The following is a 22,659-nucleotide window of genomic DNA, read 5'->3' on the forward strand; positions in this document are numbered from 1 at the left end:
CAAGGATGACTTGCCGAAAAGCTCTTTATCTATCCTTGGGAATAATGTAAATTGGCAAGTCGTCTTTGGCTACATTTCTGTCTCTGGTTCACATGTTAGATTCAGGATGATAATAGCTATGGCAACGATGGAAGTCAATCACTGACCAGGAAAAGTTCAATCCAAGGTAAGTTGTTAAAATTTGAAATAGAATTTAGGGTTAAATATGTTTTTGGTCCCTATAAACTTTTCGTTTTAGTCCCTCTAAAATTTTCCTTCAACTTTTGGCCCTTATAAAATTTTCAATCACTACTTTTGGTCCCTATTTTCAACTTAATTTATGTATTTTTTAATGAAATTGTGCAGAAATGTGTAAAATATTCTAAAAAAATTTCCTGAAAAAAATTAGAATTTTTTAACAAAACACAAATTAAATATGAATTTTTAACCGTAAAAAATATAAAAATTCATATTAAATTCATATTTGTTAAAAAATTCTAAATTTTTTTTGGAGTGATTCTTATAATATTTTGAATTTTTCCGAAAATTTTTATTAAAAAATATGAATTCTACATATGAGTTTACTTTAAAAGAGGGACCAAAAGTGAAGATTGAAAATTTTATAGGGACTAAAAGTTGAAGGAAAATTTTAGAGGGATTAAAACGAAAAGTTGACATATTTATAGGGACCAAAAACATATTTAACCCTAGAATTTAATATATTGATAGAGGACCTGTACTGTACTACTACAAGGCCATTGTTAAAGGTGCGTGAGTATAGTGGATATGCCGAATAGTTTGTTTCCAATAACAGAGGAAATGTCATTGGGAAACTAGTCAAAATTCCTAGCTTGATTGGTTTTTGTTCAGCTCCTTCTTTAAGTTGAGCAGTGGATATGTTTGCTTGACATTGTATTTTGTGTGTTTTGTCATAATACATAAAACAATAAGCTATGAACTGTTTGATTTGCATCATATTCAACAATTGTCTATTAGAAAAGTAAGGTAAATGATTAAATTTATATCTAATAGTGCAAACAAGATATATCTAAGGGTGCAAACAAGAGAAATACAATTTAAAAATCATTGTATTAACTAAAACTAATTTGTATGGAGTAGAGAAACAAATATATCCAAGTCATCCCTAGAAAAAATAAAAATATCCAAGTCATATTTATAAGATTGAAGTGAAACAAAGCAAAGCGCCAAACTCATCAAAATAGCTTATCTTGAGTTGATAAAAAAAATATTAATCCTATCTTCACGGCAAGGCCGTCCCTATTAAATTAGAGGCGCAACTCTCAGAGTAATGATAGACCGCTAATAAAAATAACACATTTTTTTAAAAGAGCAAAAAAAAGTTTATAACATTTATTTTATATTTTAAGAGAATAATTATAATGTTTGTCGTTAAAGCTTTGATATTTTATACCACAAGTATGAGCCAAAAAATGACAAGTGCTCTAAAAAAATAAAAAATAAAAAGTTATATTGTGTTTTTATTTGTAAATATGTAGCCTATTTGGTCGATGAGAGTTGAACTGAATTAATGTGAGAAGAGAGAGTATTGAGGACATATGGAACTCAAGTTATGATAAATTAGACCCAAATTGAGGTTATATCATGAGGAACAGATCTCGTCCGGTGGAGATTTCACTGGACACTCTTCAGTTTAAATCTAGACCACTAAAACTCCTCTCTTTTCTTTTCATTCTCTCTCTATCTTTTTGTATGGCTGTGATTTCACTGGACGGTAAAGTCACAGCAGGGAATCCTTTCCCTATATCACGCTAGAAAATAAAAATTAATTGTAAATCCTACTAAATCCTAGGAGTTGAACTAGGACCATAGGAATGCCAACGTCGAATTCTACCACTATGTCATATATCTACATATCTGAAATTATTTTCATGTGATTAGTATAAATTCATTTTTTACATGTATTTTTTTTTTGTGGTGGTCGGGGTTTGAAGCCCGGACCTTACATATTTTATGCATTGTCCATACCAACTGAGCTAAGCTCACGAGGACTCATTTTTTACATGTATTGTATATAAAAAAAAATATTTTCGGTCTTAAAATTTTGGAGATCCAAGCTCTATAGAACTGTTTGTACCCCTAATAGTCGGCCATGCTTGAGGGCATCACGGCTCCACATTATTTTTTTACTGTCATATATATGCCGCACCTCATACTGCAATGAGTGCATAAGGAACTCAGCCTATGCATGTAGACTAAGCATACGGTCAAAAAATTACTGCAATGCTTTTAGTTATACTTATACGAATACTTATCAAATATTTCTACAAATGTGCAACTTAAAAAATCACCCTAAAATTTATTAAAAAAAAATCACCCTAAAGTAACAACAACAATTTGGGACATATCAAATATGCAAACATAACAACAAAAATAACAAACATTATGTTATTGCTCAAGTCCAAATATTTTCCTTTCTTTCCGCCACAAGATTACCACAAAAGGCAATCAACATTAATAAAACCGAAAAGAAAGTTGTAATCTGGCCAAATCTCAACTTCATTGGCAAGATAATCATGAAATCATTTCCGTTATAGCATAAGGTAATTATTCAAATTGATGTTAATGTTGTAAATTCAGGACTCAGTCACACAATAATAAACTTAGATATGTGCAATAAGTATCAATGACAATCAATAATTAACCAATCACAAACAACAATAACAAAAATCTAATTTAATCTAACAACCATGTAAAACAAAACTATAATCGATCCAAAGAATAACAAGATAAAGAGTATAGAACAACACAACAAGAATTTGTTCACCTAGTTCGTCTTAAAAATTGACCTACGTATGGAGGACAGAAATCTCTCTACTTTACTCTTAATGAGTTCTTTATAAAGAGACATAAAGAGTTACAAGAAATTAGATTCAACAAGCTTTTCAACAACACACATGATTTCTACCATTTTCCTTACAAAGAGACTTAATAATTTTCCTACCAAAGTGTTTCCCAATTGTTCCCATCACTAAAATCTAGCCGCAAAAGGAACCAACCTTAACATTTAATTTTTTAAGAATATTCTCTTTTCGACTCCCAAGATTCATTCAAGTTGCTCACTAAATTCAACTGCTCATGTGTTTTCCATCTTTTCTATGCTACAAATCTCCCCCCAAAAGACACCAACCTTTTTCCCAAAAATCGGTCTTTTGATTCAACACTCAGTTTTAAGTCACATCTCAGTGGTTAAAACATATGTTGTTGATGCAACTATTGAATCAACATCAATGAAGGCAGCTAACTAAAAATCTTTTGAGCCTAAGAAGATGGGTAGACTACTATTTTATCGACCTGACATGGTTAAGACTTCCGTGAAGGTCAAGTTAGAGTAAGAATGATTATAAGAGATATTCTCTCTTGCCATGTCATGTTTCTTTCAACTCGCTGCATGTGGTGTTTAATAAAGAATTCAACGGTCATAATACTAACAAAGTTGGTGTTTAATAAAGAATTCAACGGTCATAATACTAACAAAGTTGATAGTTTCCTTCTGCATGGTAGGCATGATGCTCTCTATTCATTGTATAATTGATAAATTCGTAATTTTATTAATCAAAATAGTTAAAAATAGGCTTAATACATGAGGTCCCTTAACTTATTTTTTGTTTTCAATTTGGTCCCCTAACTATAAAGTGTCTCAATTTGGTCCCATAAATCTTACGCCTTTTACTATTATGGTCATCTTCGTTAGTATTTTGCAAAATCTGTTAACTTCTTTCGATGTGTCATTTAAGATTGATGATCAACGGTTGAATTTAAAAAGCACATATAGCATACCATGTACTCGCAACCTATGATAACTTCTATTATCATCTTCTTCCCTCTTCATCTTCGTATAACCTTCATCAACATTCATAAAAAAAATCCAATTTATGGACAATCAAGATTTGTTGACCATTAAGCCCCAAAATCATAATCTTTCCCCTCCCAATTTTTTTTATTCAACAACAACAACAACAACAAATCTTTAAACAAAACTCCATAAACACATTCTGCATCATCTGCTTCAGTTTTTTTTTTTGTTTGAATTCAGCATATATTGAAAACAGCCTCGGCGCAAGAAGTGCCTAAGAGGGCAAGGAAGCAAACAAAAGCAACAGGCTGCGCCAGCAGAAAAAAAAAAAAGAACAGAAGAAAAGCAATAACATTAGGACAAAGGCGACTCCAAAGCTGCCAAGGCCAACCCAAACCAACACAAACAGCAGCAGCTGCTATCATAAACTAAGAAATTGGATCTCATCAAATCCTAAATAAATCAATAAAGTTTTATTTTTTATTTCTTCAGACTTCAAAAATTAAAGTCCATGAATCGTAAATTAAAGTTACTGAAAGCAAGAATTGAAATAAACCCCAAAAATGGGGTTGGGTTTGAGAATTGTGGAGGAAGAAGGTGAATGAAGAGATAAGTGAAAATTGAGAGATAAAATAGGTTTTGGTTTGGTTTGTGGTGGTGGTGACCATAAGTTGGTGGTGCTGGTGGTGGTGGTGAAAAAGAAAAGGAAGAAGAAGATACATAGAGAGTGAGAGGAAAAATAAAGATACGTAGAGAGAGTGATGAGGAACTTGTTGATGGAGATAGAGAGAGAAGGCTGTTCAATTTATCATATGTTGCCGGTGTATTGTATACTCGCTTTTTAAATCCAACCTTTAATCACCAATCATAACTGACACGTGGCAAAAGTTAACTGTTTTTGCAAAAAAACTAATGGAAAGGACCATAATAGTAAATCGCATGAGATTTATGGGACCAAATTGAGACACTTTATAGTTAGGGGACCAAATTGAAAACCAAAAATAAATTAAGGGACCAAATGATGTATTAAGGCTTAAAAATATAGTGAACTTAATTTGATAGACTAAATTACTACAACAATATTTGACACGCATAAGAAATAAATCAGATTACCTTTCACCATTAAAATTCTATATGAAAATGTATAGAGAACTTCAATGATTTAAGGTTATTAAATTTATCGTCCATTTATACATATATATTGTAGTAATTAATTCCATAAAACTAAGTTCATTCTTTTTCACTCTTTTGATTAATATAATTATCATTTTATCAAATATACATGAAGTAGATAACATCATCCCATGTACAAAGAAAACTAGAAATTTAGTTGGTATCAAGACAACTAAACTCTTTATATATCCCTGCATGGATCAAAAGAAAACTGTCTTATCAAGAGAGATGTCAAGATATTTTATAATCATTATTACTGTAACCATGCTCATGCAATTCAAGATTCAACGTAAAATTCACAATGTTATGCTAGGCAGATAAAATGTTGATTTACCTATCTTTTTAGGTTGAACAAAGTATTTAATCTTCTTCATCACATATGCTCTTCCACTTATATCACCTATGTCGAGAACGATTTCATGAATCCCTTTTCCAATGAAATTCAAATTTTGTTATGTCACGATTTTATTTTCATTTGTGTTAATGTACTTAATTGCCTTTTGTGTCAATCTTATGATGAAACTAAAGGGGAATATTTGGAATGGAGTAATAACGACAATGTTTGTTATAAGTGGGGCAGTAACCCAATAAGAAGAATTATATTTGTTATATTTAGCATATCTCATCCATATTTTTCTTAAGCAACCATTAAACTAATTCAACTCAATACAGTCTCACATCAAATGAGATATGGCTTGAGTTAGGTTCGACCAAAATTTTCAGACATCCTGCCTCTCAATCTCCCAAATCTCTTTCCACCAAATTATTTATTGAAAAATGATATTTGTACAATCATTTTGTGACAACTTTATCTCTCATACTCACATTATATATGTTTTTATTTTCTCTCTATATTGCTTTAGTTTTTGTACTAAATATTAATACATATTTTTCCATGTAAATTTATGATTGTCTCAAAAGTTATCACAAATGATTGTTCAAATAACACCCATCTTATTTATTACTCTCTACCATTGTAAAAAAGTTCCCCAAATCTCAAACCAACTTGAAGATTTTTTAAAACAAATTAACTAATAGTAATTTTCTTAAACCCCTGCGATATAATATGAGTAAGCAATTGACTCAAAATCAACTAATAACAGTATTATTGCCATTCTTTCAAAAAAAAAAAGTATTATTGTCAGAGTCCCCGTGAGTATAGCTCAGTTGGTAGAGACATGCATTGTTATATGTAGGGGCTGAGGTTCGAACTCCGGACACCCCACTTATTCACCTTAAAAAGGTGAATTCTAACCATTAAGTTACTTGACAAAAAAAAAAAACTGTATTATTGCCGGATATTAGGAAGATTTTGAAACATAAACATAATTTGCATTTGAACCGCCATCATATGATTTGAGGTTGATTCTCTTACCTCCAATGTTCATGAACATTGGTACCCACAAAACTGAAACTTAAATACGTTAGGAAAATATTTTTTTCTAACAAATTTTTAAAAGAAAATGTTTGATTAAGATAAAGTTGAATGAAGATGGATCAATCAAGGTTACTAGTAAAAGGGTATGCTCAAGTAAAGTTGAATGAAGATGGATCAATGACCAATCAAGGTTACTAGTAAAAGGGTATGCTCAAGTATTTGTTGTAGATTTTCTTGATACATTTGCTTGAGTTGCAAGGAAATTTACTATTAGGATGTAGCTATTGCAACCAATCTAATTCAAATCGGAGCATATATTGATTGAACATGTGAATCAGTCTGTAGCAGTGTGTAAACGGAGAAGAAACTTTAAAAATAAATGTATACACAACAAAACTGAAAAACTTTAAATTATGCTCCATTCACACACCGCACTTTTACTTTTCACACACTTATGAACGTGTGACTCTATACTCAGACATAAGTGAAGCTTACAATTGATAATAAAAAAAAGCTTAAAGTTCAATACCAGTAAAATGTTCAAAGTTCAATAAAGCATAATGTAGCGACCATAAAGATACAAAATTAAGAAGAAAAAAAAAAATAGACAAAGTAAATATAGTTTAAGATAACAATTTTACATAACTATGATATGTTTGACTCTAAATATTCTCAGCTAAATTTCCGAATGTTGTAAATTAAAATTCAAGGTTTACATGAAAACAATAGAGTCTCTATCTTTCCCCACAAACAAAAATAGAGTCTCTATAAAAAATAAATACTGAAAGTGTTGGTTAAGCCTTTTAGTACCAAAAAATAAAACCAAATTTTAGGTCGAGAGTTAATGTATTAGAATCTTAGGATATCACATTGAGAAAAATGTTAGATCTAATAAATCATGCAAAATTCCTATTACCCTTAAAATATGTTTTCCATATTATTAAATACAATTTATCTATCTCTATATAAATTGCAGCTAAACTTATAAAAATGCCGAAATTGTTAGACGAAATGTAGCGACCACCAAAGTCCGAACTTGTTTCTACCACTTAAAAAAATATTTGAGGCATTTAAGAACCAAAGAACTACTTTTAAAATTCATTTGACGTTATTTTATTCTTATCTTGTTTATTAGAAGGTTTTAAAAAATTGTTGAGAAAGGAATTAAACCAAATTCTAAGAAAGAATAAAAGTGGGGTTGGGCCATAAAACGAACTCTTAACAAAATAAAATAAATAAAAAACAATCCATAGAATAAAGCAAACATCATTAGGAGATAAATATGATAGAAAGAGTATGGAGAGAGAGAGAGAGAGAAGGAAACAATGGCATGGTGAGCTAAGATAATGTGAACTAAGATATTTTAACAAAAGATTTCACTCTTTTTTTTCCTTCACTATTTGTGTTCTCACTTGGTGAACTAAGATGTTCACCAAAGATTTCTGTTTACACTCTTTCTTCTCCAAGTTCTACAATATTGGTGGTGTGATAGGGTTGTGGGTGGGAAGAGATTTATACATTGCAATGAGAAAGCTGATTGGTGGAAAGGGATAGCCACAGATCAAGAATGCTGGCCTTTGGATGGTTGTTTGTGGACGGTTGAGATTGCAAGTTTCCATCCTTATCTTGTTGTACTTTTTCACTTTTTCTTTTATTTACCAATTTCGTAATGTTATTTTTGTTGCAAAAAAGATTAAAAAATGACATTAAGTTTATTGAGATTGAGATTTTTTTCCTTCAGTAGTCTGCACTTGATCAACCCGCCAATTTGGTTGTATTGTATTTGATTAGGGAAAAAGAAGCACTTTCAAAAAAACAATTATTAAAGTGCTAATGTAGCAAGTAATACTACAGTCGAGTGATACTATCATACATACTATATACTACTCCTTCCGTTTCAAAATACATGTCCAAGTCAACCACTTCACATATGCCAATGCAAAATTTTGACCGTTAATATCTTTAATTATTTAAAGTAAAAAATTATAAAAATTTAATATTTTGAAAATATTTGTCGAGACAAATCAAACAACATCCTACATGTTAATATTTGTATTTATGCATTAGTTAAAAAGTATGGTCAAAGTAAGTCAAATGAATAGTGCACATTGCAAAAATTGGACATGTATTTTGAAACAGAGGGAGTACTAGGCAAAAACAGTAAAATGAGAATTATTTTAACTATTTTCAAAATCATAATTAAAACTTTGTACACAAAAAGAAAAACCACAATTAACCTTTCTATGCTTATTTTAAATGAGATGAGATGAGATGAGATTGAGTGGTAATTAGATCAAAATAGAATTTTCATGCAATCATGTTTTTCTTTCTTTTCCTTTTACTTTTTTTCTTTGCTTCTATTTTATTGCTAGTTTGCTACCATTACAACTTCTGGACATGAAGGTCTGAATTAGTTGAACAACTAAAATGAATTATAAATAAAATAAAATATCAATTTTACTAAATTAACATCATTAAATAACTATTGGTTGATTCTAATTATCATAAATAGAAAATAAAAATTAATAATTTGAGAATGATTTATATATTATTAATTTGAGAATATAATTGAATATAAATAATTAATATACATTTTTTTTACAATAATTAATATTACATATAAAACTGGAAAAAAAAATTATCACAGGTAACTTTTTTTTTTTTTTTTGTATATGTGACTACTATTATGGGATTAAAACTGAAAACTTGTCTCCTAAGGACAAAAGCAGTTACTGATACACATGGGACATATGGAAGAGAAATGATAAATACCATGTGCTTTCTCTTGTTTTTTATGTTTTTAGTTTTCTCTTTACCAATTTCTCTTGTGTGTGTGTTCTGTGTAGTGTACTAATGACTCTACTCCCATGTGAGAGGCAGAAAACAAATGTAGAACAGATAAATTCAGAGAGGTAGTTTGGCTCTAGGTGTATTGTAGTTGGAAGAATAAAGAAAAATAATTTCTAGGGTTGTATGTGGTTAAATTCAATCCAACTAAGGTATGTACAACCCTAGACAACAGTTGGGTTTTTTTCATGGCTTTGTCTCCTAATCATTAATATTATTTCATTTCTAATTCGTAAAATGTAAATATTTAACTGTTTAACTTTTTTCGATTACTAGCTTTGTTATTATCTTTTGTGTTATATTGAATTGAATAATAAACTAAAATGAACAGATTGATGATTTAATTTTCAACATGACAAATCAACAAAACTTAATCCAAATGACATGGGTGTAAATTTTCTAAAATTTAAAATTTGAAAACTTTAGTTTTAGATTTTTTTTTTATGGTGTACGGGGTTCGAACCCCAGACCTTGCTTATATTATGCATTATCCTTACCAACTGGGTTAAGTTCACGGAACTTAGTTTTAGATTTAGTAATAGGAGACCTATATGATAGTAGACTTTTTTTAACTTGGCGGTTAATAAACATATAATGATGGAAGAAATATTAAATTAAATATGACGGGAGGAGGGTTGTGTTGGAACTTGGAAGGAGGATTTAGTGGAGGAACGTAGAACTTTGTGGACTAATGTTTCTTTGCATGATAATGTGAAAGATGTGTGGAAAATTGAATCAATATTTAGGAGGCATTTGAGTCAAGCTTATTTCTTGGTCACGAGTGTAGAGTCTCTTAAAGATGCTCTGTTCTATGATATTATTTGAAGTTTTTGAGGTTAATCATTTGGATTCTTATTAATGAGGCGAATGTGAAGATTTTGAAACATCACACACCTATTTCATTATCGTCTAGTTTTTGTGAAGGTGTGGCATGATATTTTGGGATAGTTGGGTGTAAGCGGTGCTTTGTCTAATAACAGTGTTTTACATGTAAATCAATTTATTAGTTTGGTTTCGTGATCGTGAGGTTAATAGACACGTGAAAAGCGTTCATAGTTTTGGCTTTGTGTGCATTTTGTCTAAATGAAAGTTTAGAAATGATTTGGTTTTTCATCAACTAGATAGAAGTAAAGGCCTCAGTCTTGACATGGTAATGATGTTGTCATGGACGAGCTTAAAACAAAGATTTAGGGCTTTTCTTTTACTTTCATCATTCGAGCGTAAAAACTTTCATATGTTTGGGCGTAGATATTTGGACTGTTTGATTTTGTGACCAAATGAGGCTCCGTATTTTATGTTGGTTTATTGCTCTTGAATTTGATTGTAGACTAAATTCTTCTTTTAGTCCCTTAACTATTTTTTTTATATCGTTTTCCGACAAAGATTAATCACCACTAACGATGATGGAAACTCTTACTTATAACATGGTAAAACAAAGTCATGATTCGTATAAGAGACATACTAAATCTAAAGTAGCCATTCTTTTAAAAAGGCAAACAAGCCCATCGAAATTGACACCAGAGAGAATGAAATTTAAGATTTTGAAAGGAGCACACTTCAAAGTTCAAGTCAACATCAGGTGATAAGATAGAAGTGATTGTAATAAGATGATAGAGATTTAATCATGAGATACGTCGCAGGGAACATGTCAGTGCTTGTTCTTTTGGATTTAGGGTCTACATGATGAAAATTGCTCTTCTCCCTTTCGTTTTCGCTCATTCCATTAATTCAGCGTGAGTTAACTCACGCTCGGCATTTTTCAGTCTGAGTTAACTCACGCTGACAATTTTAAGATCGGTTGAACCGGTTTAAAAAGTGATTGAACCAATCTTAAAAGTGTCAGCGTAAGTTAACTCACGTTGAAAAATACCAATCGTGAGTTAACTCATATTGAATTAAGGAAATGAGCAAAAACGAAAGGGTGAAGAACAATTTTCCTACATGATTGGGCCAAGGCCCAATCCAAAACAATAACTAATCAATGCCATTGTATTTGTAGTCAACGAATGCTATATTGTAGTCAACGAGTGCAATGTTGGAGCAGCTGGAATACTGCCACTTTACTTTCTATAGTTGAACAAGTACGAGCAGGTACGTAGTTTAGTTAATTTAGTGGGATATTTAGTGGATAATGTCACATATTGTACGTAAGCAAATCATCAAAATTACACGTGCCCTCATCTATAGAACACAAACAAAGCCACTTTGTGGTTGGCAAAACCTAATCCTTGTATTATTTGTTTGTTTCTCTTAAATCAACCTCGGAAATACTAAATTTGACACACAATTCTACAACTATATAAATGCCTATTTTAGATAGTTAAGAGGCACAAGCACTTACACATAATAATATCCTATTTTAGATAGTTAAGAAACACAAGCACTTATACAAAAGTTTGTGTGAAAGACTTTTAATTAAGTTGGAACAAAATGAAAGGAGGTTCAATTGAACTTGGTGAAGTGTCTAAAAATGCATCCAAAAGTAAAGGGGTGAAAAGAGGGTTAGCTATAATGGATTTTATTTTGAGAATAATTGCAGGTGTTGCAACACTTGCTAGTGCTGTGGCTATGGGAACAACTGATGAGAGGCTTCCATTTGCTACATCTTTTGTACAATTCAGAGCTGAATATGATGATCTCCCCTCATTTGTGTAAGTGTTCTATTATTGTACATTTTTTAGTACCGACCTGATAGTTAAGAGTCTTACGTTAAATGATATATGAATTGAAAATATGTTAATCAATAGAAGACATCACTCATCTTACAAATTGATTTTGTATGTTTAAGTTCAGACTAGCCCAAATTTTAAGAATAAGAAATTAATTAAATTGCAATTTACAATATTAAATATTGGCTAATATTGAAATGAATATTTCAGGTTTTTTGTGCTGGCCAACTCTATTGTTTGTGGCTATCTTGCGCTTTCACTAATCCTATCAATACTCCATATTGTGAGGAGCACTGCAGTAAAAAGTAGAATTCTCCTCATTGTTCTTGACATGGTAAAACACACTCCTCATGATGTTTACAAAAAAATCTCAGTGTCCTCTTCAAGAATATGACAATTTTTGTAATTGAAAAGGTCATCAATAAATAAAAACACAAAGTACTTATTTTTTTTTCCTTCAAATTAAACGTAACAATGGTAGTTTGGTTAATATAATTTTTATTTTTTTATTACATCAAGAAAATTAAATGTAGTTAACTACTCCATCCGTTTCAAAATACATGTCCAAGTCAATCACTTCACATATGTCAATGCACAATTTTGACCGTTAATATCTTTAATTATCTAAAGTAAAAATTTATAAAAATTTAATATTTTGAAAATATTTGTCGAGACAAATCAAACAACATCTTACATGCTAATATTTGTATCTATACAATAGTTAAAAAGTATGGTCAAAGTAGGTCAAGTGAATAGTGCACATTGCAAAAATTGGACATGTATTTTGAAACGGAGGGAGTAACATTTTTAATTAGTTTGCAATTTACTAATTTTGGCTTATGTATAAATATGAACAAAGTAATATTTTTAGACATATGTGTGCATTTGGAGGAGGTAATTAAAATCATAATTGTGGGGAATTTAAATGCTTTTGTTAAATTATTGTCTTTAATTTGTATGTATATTATTGGGATAGGGTAGTTAAAAAATTTAATATTTCTTGAGCCAAAAAAATTAAATTTAAAAGAAACATAGATTTTTCTTCTATTTTTATAAATTTCAAAAGTTTTGGGGGGTAAAAGTGTAAATAAATAAAGAAAAATGCATGGTTCAAGTTGATAATTTCCAAAAATAGAATCAAATCTGGAATTTTAGAAAAGGTGAGTGAACAATTTGTAATTTTTTGTTTAAAAAAGTCGTCAATATTTTTTAAAAATATGGGTACCAATATGCTAAAGTTATACAATATAGGGACTAATCTTGTAAATGAAATAAAAAGGACTAATGTGTAAAATTGAAACATTGCTGATCAATCGTAACCAGCCTCTTTAGGTTGCTGAAATTTAGGCACACACATAAAAAAAATGACTGAATTTGATATTAACATAGTAGAGTAAGAAAGAGATTTTAAATTCTTAACTTTAAGGTAGTATTTGAATTTTTTCTAAATTAGGCTATAATAAATCACTTCATAAAATACATTTGATTTTAAAAGTTCTCCAAACTTATACGAATATAATTTACATTGAAAATTTTGAAGTATCCTCTAAAATTACATTAGCTCATAAACTTTTCTCATCCAAACACAATACATAGTTTTTGTCTCATTTGCCAATTGCTAGAACTAGCCCTCTTGTGTAACATAGACAATATTATTGCTATGATTCCAGTTTCTCTATATGATACAAGTTTGTACAAGCAACTTTTCCTTACAAGAATGGAGTGATATCACAAAACAATTCCATATATATTGCTGATCAATATTTCTTATTAATGAAGTTTAAATTAATATTGTGAAGGTAATGTTGAGTCTACTAGCAGCAGCAGCCTCAGCAGCAGCATCAATTGTGTACATAGCACATTATGGAAACACACAAGCCAATTGGTTTCCTATTTGCCAACAATACAACAGTTTTTGTGAACGTATTTCTGGTTCTCTTATTGGCTCTTATATTGCTGTTGCATTGTTTATTATAATAATCCTCCTATCACAATCAGCAATCTCTAGAAGTTGATGTGTGCTAGATTTAATTGGTCATGCCTTTCAATTCATGTATGAAATTGTGTGTATTCCCCTATAGTATGTGTGCATTTGTATCAAAGTGTGTTTCTCTAGTTTGTTTAGGCTTTTGTTGGATACTTAAGTGTAAGCAATTTGATGTTTCTTCTTATGGTTTATGATAAAAATTTGACTTTGTAATATCAAAATATATAATTCATATCCTCTAGAATCAGTCGTAGAATAGTCAAGAGCCAAATTTTCTTTATACGCAAGAGTCAAATGATTGAAATCCTGAGTATTTGTTTAAAAACTCAAATCTCTTGTCACTTAGACCGACCTATTGTAGGTGTCATAAATGTCACTTTAATTAATGATAATGATAATAATAATATACATTTTAGTTTTTTTTTTAAAGTCTCTTTGTAATAACATTGTGATAAACATGATCAACTTTCTCATTCTAGTACCCAAGAATGTTTAGATGAGATGACACATGTCTCTTCTAGTTCAACTAAGGTTCTAGGTTCGAATCCAACAAACATGTGCATCAATAATATGCTTAAGGTTTCAGATTCTAAACCTACTATATATGTTCAATTTAAAAATCCAATATTCAAAAAAGAAAAAAAGAAAGAAAAAAAAAGACAAGTTGTGTTTTATACAATTAGAATTCCATCAAATATCAATACCCTGCAGCTTCAACTTTGCACTATGCTAACAGAGCCACAAGTTCATCTATTGATTTCAATGTCTTCTCGTAGTATAGGTATGATTCATATACCTTTGGTGTCCGGACATAACGATCCATCTGAAGAGGGAAAAAAAACATAAATCACAGTATAAGATACATAATCTTTCAAGGGGTGACTAGTAATAATTAACTTCTATTGTTAAGCTATAGATAATTAGATATTAAGTCCTTTTATTTTGCCAATCGAACCTAATCATATACTAAAAATGCAGATAATGATCACTACAATGCCTCTTGTATTGTACCTTATATTCATTAACAATTTCATCTATAACGATATAATTAAAACCTATGAAGCACAAACGCTCCTCGAATTAGGCGTGTCCTGGTGTCGATACAACACCGACACATATAATTACATTTAATTATATTATTTTATCAAATTATTAGCGATATCGACATGTTAGTGTTCATGTCTTGTCTGATGTCTGTGTCTGTATCCATACTTCATATGTCTCTGCCTGTATTCATACTTCATAGATTAACATAATAAAATAGAGTTCAGATTGAATGATAGTGTAAAACTAATTTATATGCCTGTTTTTGAGGATAGCTAAATTATACAAACATGTTAAACTCATGTTTCATCACTCAAATTAATCCATGAATTGACAATTTGAGTCTATAGTTGAATTTTTTTAAGGTAACCCAGCTTAACTAATTAAACACAAATTCAAAATAAATTATAAAACTGACAATTTGAACCAGATGAACTAATTTGGACGAAATGAAATTTTAATCTTCAAAATTATTTTCAAAATTCATTAATTCCAATGACTAAATTATCTTATGACTATAATTCTAAAAAAAACATATATCAATATTATAGAATTTGTATATCTATTCATAGACTAATTCAATTCATTAATCAAAATGACAAAACAAGTACTAAAAATTAATCATACATACCTCAGTCAAGTTATCAACCAACTCATTAGCAGTTTTAACATACTCCTTGCGACGATTTTCAGGCAAAGTAGTGATAGCATTTTTCAAATCCTGTTCAAGATAATTCTGTTTCAATCTTATATAAAACATAACATACCTCCAAGATAAAGTTTCCAACATTTCCCTAAGATTATGTAACCCTTCAGCTGTTTGTTTTATCCTTAACACTGCATCCTCAGGGGATAGCCCTGGCATAAAAAAATGTTCCTTCATAAAAGAACGTGTGCCCCAATTTTGTGCTAGTGCTAGTGGTGCTGTTGCAACATGTACTACTCCAACCATTGATGTTGCTAGAAATGTTGAAACTAAATTTCTTCTATTAGACACATTTTGTTTAGAAGATAAAGAGTTGTTGTTAATGTTGTTGTTTGAAGTGTTTTTGTGTTTGGTGATGTGGGCATGGAGTAGTGTAGTGGCATGGGTGAAGCTGGACATGGTATTTTTTGTGTGGATATTTTTGGTGTATGAAGATTTAGTTATGGTATGGTATGATTTTGAATGGTGTATTTGGACTATGGAAATTTTTGGGCAGGTTTTTATTGGCTGACCGTGTTGCCCTGTTTATACAATTGGGTCTTGAGATTATGCCACGTGGAACTTTTGTTATCCATTTGAGTTGAGAAAACTCCAAGTCATTCATTCATTGTTGGAAAATTAAGCATTTTCTTTTTGGTGAAAAAAATGTAAATATTTATGGTAGTGGGTTTGATGCATTTGTAGGTTCATAGAATTTTCACTATTATTAACCATCATCACAACAATGCATGAATATCTTTTTTAAATACCTCGTCTCTAAATGCAATTTTCATTTTTATAAAGAAAAAAATTGGTAACGTAGTTAAAATGTCAATTATATGTATATAAAGAGAAATGCTAGCTGCAGTTGCTTTTACACTCTCTCTTAAACACTCTCTCAATTATTGGTCCACATCATCAATTTTTTTAAAACAAATTACCTGCTGACCTGCTATGCTGGTATACTCACATTTACCATTTTTTTTATTCAACTTCAAAAACAACAAAATAACGCGTAACTCCATGACTGTTCCCTTCCCCTCAGAAAAAAAATTCTCCATGATTGTTATGAACCACATCTAACTTTTGAGTTCTGAGGCCAAACCAACATCAAGCTCAAACACAACAATCGTATTCAACAAAACAAACACATAATATGTTTAAAAAAATGGTTCTTTGTTTACTGGATTCTTTGATAACTACATACATATGTGATAGAGGAAACGAACAAAACCTTACAAGCAAAAATTTAATTGTTTGTGAATTTAAACAAGCCGAAATCGAGCTGAAAAAATAGTTAGCCTCAAGCTCGAGCTGAGTTTCAAGCTGAACTAATGCTTATTGAGTCGAGTCAAGCTCAGGCGGGTTCCACTCGACTCATTTAGCTAACTTAATTTTGGATTCTGCTTTTGATTCCTTCAAATTTTTTATTGATGAAACAAGAGTTCATTCTTCCAATTTCATGTGCGCACCGATAGTTTTGGACGTCACCTATTCTCACAAGTCTCTTAATTTTGGGTTCTTATCAGCAACCACAACCACACAAAAATTAGGATGTCCCCCAGTTCTGTCTACGAAATTCATTAGTAGTGTCGATGAATTACCACATAATCCCGATGGATATTTTATTTGTGCAAGTTATAACTTTGAAAACAAGGTGGTTGTTGACGAATGAAATAATGATATGAATAAGCCCCTACCCTTCATAAATAATGATCGTACCTGATCAGAAGGTGACTACCGGTGCTTTGAATGCGGTGGTTACTACGGTGGTAGAATGTGTTGGGATGCTTCCTGGAGCGGATGGGGGGTGTGTACCTGCAGGCACTCCGACTCTCAAGTCAGTAGAGATTCAGAGAGTGAGGGTTTTAGGGGAAGAAAGAGTTCTACCTTGGGGACTGCATTGAGCCCCCTATTTAAAGAGGTGGAGGACTGCAGAGTCGTTGTGGTGGCACACCTGGCCCTGGCGGTTACGAAATCGTGGGAAGTGTAACTGCCAGGGAGTTTATTGCGGGAACGTGCAGAATGTGCAAAGAGACGTTGGAGTTCTTTTGAACCGGTCTCGTTTGCTTCGTGCACCCCCCTCGCGGGGAGGAGGTATGTTGCGAGCAATGTTGCCAAACGTAGAGTTTGGGTTTTGGAAGATATTGGGCCTAAGTTAATGGGCCAAAGATCTTTTGGGTCGGTCCAGGCCCCCCAAGTCGTTGCTCTTGGCTAAAAGTGATGACTTAGGTGCGGGCATTTGATCATTGGCGACCGACCGCTTGGAGGATATTTTCCTGTTGAGCATCTTTTCCGTTGAAGGGTAAAGAGAGTCTTGCTCGGCAGACTTGGAGACTTTTTTGATTCAGGGTGTAGTTTGCGCGGGTGGTCCAGAGCGTTAGTAGGGTAAGATGAGCGGACTCGTTCTTCTCTAGCCCTGTTCGTCTTGTGCTTGAATGGGTTTGCCAATTTTGATGAGTCGTGCTTGACACCCTGATGTTCGGAACGGAGGGTAGGACGGAAAGATTCCCTTGCTAGAGAGTTTGGTCGAATGTCATTCCACAATTAATGCTCCCGTTTCGAGGGAAAAATTGAAGAGACATGACCTTTGGTTTCTGTATGACACGTGTAAAGGCTATTGTGGTACTTAAGTACCTATATTCAGTAGAGTGCTCTCGGCTTGTGTTTCCTATGTGTCATCATAACCGTTGATTCAATCTTGACGTTCCATGAACCACTACCAACGATCAGGGGCCTTGGATGAATGGTTTGATCAGATCTGGACCGTAGGAATGCTACAGGGAAGTAGAGTTGTATGTGAAGGGTTGTATTGGATAGAAAGTCACGACTTTTGAGTGGTTTATGAAACGAGTATAAATAGCCCAAACGTTGTTTGGAATGTTACTTCGTTTCATTTTCTCAGAGAGTTAGAAGTTTTCTCCGGAGTTTCTCAAAGGCGAAATCTTTCCAGTCTTTCAACTTTCTACTTCAAGTCCAAACCATCCATCGTAACAGGTAACATTCCGATGACTTCACCTCTTTGTTTATGTGTTTGTAATTTCTTTAGTTTCTGTTCTTTCTTAGAAACTGTAGGAATGTGTGTTCTTACGGCAACAAGTGTTTCTAACTCGGTGGTTACCGTCATCGTTTACGGTGGTTTCCACCGTGCGTCAGAAAGACTTAGAAAATATTTGCTGTCTGTTTTCTATTAGTGTTTAGAAGAACATTGGCGACAGGCTTTAGTTTCTAGGGTTAGGTTTTAGCCATTGTGTGGGCGTTCCTTCCGTTTATTGTATCTCTAGGCCTTCTGAGCCCTTTTCCCATTATGATCAAACCCGTTTGTTTTGGAGGAGATGATTGTGACTTTTTCCTTGTTTTCCTCCTTTCAGGTTTGATCATGGTGGGAAACCTTGGTGGGGACAAAGGAGTGTCGCCTGAGGATTCTTGGGTAGGAAAGGAGGCTCTGGAAACAACGTCCCATTTCTCGTCTGATGGTGCGGGAATAGCTCCGCATTGCCCGATAGGGAAGAGGGAAGATTGGGAAATCCTTTTCCCAAGGGTCGCGGATAGGATATGTTCGCGGTTCCCAAGAGATCGCATCCCTATGTATGAGGCAGTCTTTAAGGAAGTGGGCTTTAGGCTTCCCTTCTCTCCTTTCCAAATAAGTGTCTTCGAGTGGCTAGAAATGTGTCCTTCTCAATTGAAACCAGATTCCTTTGCCTATCTGATGGCTTTCGAAATGGTGTGCCACTTTCTGCAACTCCCGGCCACCAAAGACCTTTTCTTTACCATTTTTGCCATTCAGCGAAGCTTGGATGGGGACGACAGATGCAATTGGGTGTCTTTTCGCCAACGTACTCCTAGATTTCAACATCGTTCTGAAAGTGGTAGAACACTCTCGCAAGGGAGTCAGCGTCGTGCCGACGCGAGTCCCGCGTTTCCATTTCTTCTGGAGTCGCGACCATCTCAAGCACGAGCCTGCTATGTACCGACGTGATTATAATAGGTTGATTGATCGAGACCAGACGAGTCTCGCGTGGATCATTGAGTTTTTGAGGTCCTTTTCTCGGTCGGAGGTGGTCGCCGAGGATGGTAACCCTGTGTTGGATTCGCGAGGGAATCTGGTCACTAAACCTCGTTTGATCGACACCCAATCTTTGGTGCTCTCTAAGAATCCTTTAACTCTTCTAGGTATGATGGAACTGATGTTTGCTCTTGTTTCTCTATTCACTTGAGTTTATGACTAATGATTTGCCTTTGTTCTCACGTGCAGGAAAAATGTCCAACATCCGTTCCCTAGTGAGCAAGGCTAGCCAGAAAGTTGGTGGATCAGGCAGTAGCAGCAGGAAGAGGGTTGAGCAACGAGAGCGAACGGCAGACGCCTGGTTTCCTGTCCGTGTGACTGAAGAGGCATCTGAGGAGGAGGAAGAGGTTCCTCTTAAAAGGAGAAAGGTCGCGGCTCTTGATAAAGGCAAACAAGTCCGAACCCAGGATGTGGTTCCCTCCGGAGGTGTCCCTCTTGCCGATGAAGGCCTGTTCCAGCTTCCCAAAGTATGGTCCCAGTCTGGTCACTTTGGTCCTCAGGCATCGCTTTATCTTTGCGACTCCGAGCTGAAAGCAATCCGTGACTTGGGGCCCACTGGTCGATCACGTGCAGTGATCGAGGGGGTCGTTGGGGCGATGAGGGCTCTAGAGGTTGCAGTATTCCTTAACAACTCGTCCATGGAGGAGACTGTGCGTGCTGACGCCCTTGTTCGTGAGCGGGAGGAAACGTCCAAGAGGATGGCTGCCCTTGAAACAGAGGTGTCCGCTTTGAGGGCGAGTACTGTAGTCAAGGAGAAGAGGATCGCTTTGCTGGAGGAACAAGCTGAATCAGCGCTTCGCTACCACCGTGAATTGAACGAGGTTCGTGCCAGGTTTGCTGTTGAGAACAAAGCCCTGGAGGATGCCCTCCGTGATGCCACCCAGCCTGGAGAGGACGAGACCGAAGACATAGTTATGCTAGGTCGTCCGGCGTTGGTGTACAGGCTTGAAGAATTGGAGAGGAACCTCGTTGGTGCTGCACATCATGGCTTCGACAATGTTATAGAGCAGCTTAAGGTGGTGAACCCTGGTGTGCAGTTCTACGTGGATGGACTCCATTTCTTGAAGTATGTTAGGAATGGTGAGATCGTTGACCAGGATGATGATGGGCATGTTTGAAAAGCCCGGGCGTGTGTTGCCCTGTAATTCTTTTGCTTGATCGGCTTTCGTGCCACTGACATTATACGGCCCTTTGTGGCTCGTATGTATTTTGCTTATTTTGCTGATATTTGTTCTGAAATGCATGATTTACTTTCAAGTATTAGGTCTTGAATTTGATTGCTCGTTGTGTGAGGCTTTTTAAAACTGTTTGAAGTATTTGTTGAGAGCGAACTATCTATCTTGTGTGTTTCACAGACTGCAATAATTCGTATGCTCTTTAACTGTTCGACTTGTATTGTTGTTCGCTCTTGAAGTGTGAAGCTTTTTAAGTCGAAGTGTGTTTTGCTGGGGTGGGATGGACTACCCCCCGCAGTCATTATTTCGACGAAGTGATTTAATGACTGGAGAGTTTAGCATGCCCGCCTGGCTTTTGTTACTTTGACTTGATGAAATCAAAGTTTGGCCCTTTTCTTCCCAGGTAACTTTGTTTGGAAAGTTTTTACCTTTGCGTTGTTTTGCAAGGAAGAGTTTGGGCAGGATGTTTCCAACTGTTTACATGGAGTATTAGTTAGAAGTATTGCACATCCAAGAGATCGTTTATCTGAATGTGTGTCCAAAGTTATGGACGTGTAACAGCGGATGAACGAAGAAACCATTCCAAGTTCAACGCACCGAGGTGTGAATCACTCATCGCGAGCTGGGGTTCTACCTAACATGCCGAGCAGTGATGTCGCAGCGTTAAGTGTACATACTGAGGAGTAAGAGGATTTGTTGTGTAAATTTCTCTCATCCTTTTTCTTTTTGGATTTGGAGTGGCACGACTTTCCTCCTCCGTTTATTTGCTCATTTTAGAGCGAAGAGTTCGTTGTATAGAACTGAGTATGTACACTAGAGTAAATTGGCGTTGTCTTCCATCTAAGTGTAATACCTTTTGAGTTTTTCTGCATTCCAAGTCCTTAGAATTACATTTTGGTGGAGATCTTCGAGTCCGTAAGCCCCCGTCCCGGTCTTCATCCGGATCCTGTTGGGGCCGTCCCAGTTGGCGGCGAGTTTCCCTTTTTTCAGAATCCTTCTGGTTCGCCGGAGGACGAGGTCGCCCACTTCGAATTCTCTTTTTATGACCTTCTTGTTGTGGTGAGCGGCTATCTTTTGTTTCAGCGCTGCCTCGCGCAAGGTTGCTACGATCCTGACTTCATCAACAAATTCGAGCTCTTCACGTAGATTTGCCGTGTTGGCAGGGAAGTCAGTGTTGGCGTCGGTACGCCATTTGAGTTCGGTTAGCTCAATGGGTAAGACTGCCTCTGTCCCGTACGTGAGTCGAAAAGGTGACTCGCCGGTCGTGGAATGGGGAGTAGTTCTGTAGGCCCAATGGACCGCGTATAACTCTTCATCCCACTGAGTTTTGGCCGTGTCTAGCCTTCTTCGTATCCCACGTAAAATGACCCTGTTGGCAGTCTCGGCGAGGCCGTTGGCTTGAGGGTGTTCGACGGAGGCGAAGCTTTGTTTGACGCCAATATTCCTTAGGTAGTCCTGGAACCTTTGGTCCGTGAACTGTGTACCATTGTCGGATATGACTAGAGCAGGTACTCCGAACCTTGCTAAGATGTGTCTCTTGAAGAAACGGAGTACGTTTTTAGCTGTGATTTTAGCAAGTGGCTCGGCTTCGATCCACTTTGTTGAATAGTCGATGGCGATTACGAGGTATCTCAGCTGTCCGGTAGCTTTAGGGAACGGTCCCAGAAGGTCGATGCCCCACCAAGCAAAAGGCCAGGGAGAAACCAAAGATGTTAGCTCAGCGGGAGGTGCTAGATGCATGTCCCCATGTCGCTGGCATTTATCGCAGAGGTTTACGTAATCTTGGGCGTCTTTTAACATGGTCGGCCAATAGTACCCTGC

General features: G+C 34.6%; 2 protein-coding genes and 1 long non-coding RNA gene across 3 annotated transcripts; 2 read left to right on the forward strand and 1 right to left on the reverse strand.

Annotated features, from left to right (window-relative positions):
- The first annotated feature begins 1,986 nt into the window (after positions 1–1,986).
- LOC146921558 (uncharacterized) lies at positions 1,987–8,084 on the forward strand. Its single transcript, XR_015012166.1, has 2 exons — positions 1,987–3,411; positions 3,455–8,084. It is a non-coding gene; the product is annotated as an uncharacterized LOC146921558 (long non-coding RNA).
- A 3,452-nt stretch (positions 8,085–11,536) lies between these two features.
- Positions 11,537–14,124, forward strand: LOC146921559 (casparian strip membrane protein 1). The gene is made up of 3 exons (XM_085714941.1): positions 11,537–11,863; positions 12,092–12,215; positions 13,681–14,124. Exons 1-3 carry the CDS (start codon positions 11,643–11,645, stop codon positions 13,894–13,896), a joined length of 561 nt encoding a protein of 186 aa, XP_085571067.1. The 5' UTR covers positions 11,537–11,642; the 3' UTR covers positions 13,897–14,124.
- Positions 14,125–14,314: 190 nt separating this feature from the next.
- PNSL2 (PsbQ-like 2) lies at positions 14,315–16,058 on the reverse strand. The gene is made up of 2 exons (XM_085714940.1): positions 15,544–16,058; positions 14,315–14,691 (listed from the first exon to the last, which is right to left on the reverse strand). The coding sequence occupies exons 1-2, from the start codon at positions 16,015–16,017 to the stop codon at positions 14,593–14,595; spliced, it is 573 nt and encodes a 190-aa protein (XP_085571066.1). The 5' UTR covers positions 16,018–16,058; the 3' UTR covers positions 14,315–14,592.
- Between the last annotated feature and the right edge of the window lie 6,601 nt (positions 16,059–22,659).

This window comes from Medicago sativa, chromosome 5, assembly GCF_051527215.1.
Source record: "Medicago sativa cultivar Bolivia chromosome 5, Bolivia_mono, whole genome shotgun sequence".
Classification (NCBI taxonomy): domain Eukaryota; kingdom Viridiplantae; phylum Streptophyta; class Magnoliopsida; order Fabales; family Fabaceae; genus Medicago; species Medicago sativa.

Excerpts from the sequence above, each read along its gene's own strand:
- LOC146921559 (XM_085714941.1), top strand. The coding sequence starts at position 11,643 with ATGAAAGGAGGTTCAATTGAACTTGGTGAAGTGTCTAAAAATGCATCC. Across the intron at positions 11,864-12,091 it reads GATGATCTCCCCTCATTTGT|GTTTTTTGTGCTGGCCAACT; the intron begins GTAAGTGTTCTA and ends TGAATATTTCAG. Across the intron at positions 12,216-13,680 it reads TCCTCATTGTTCTTGACATG|GTAATGTTGAGTCTACTAGC; the intron begins GTAAAACACACT and ends AATATTGTGAAG.
- PNSL2 (XM_085714940.1), bottom strand. The coding sequence starts at position 16,017 with ATGTCCAGCTTCACCCATGCCACTACACTACTCCATGCCCACATCACC. Across the intron at positions 14,692-15,543 it reads TGGTTGATAACTTGACTGAG|ATGGATCGTTATGTCCGGAC; the intron begins GTATGTATGATT and ends TTCCCTCTTCAG.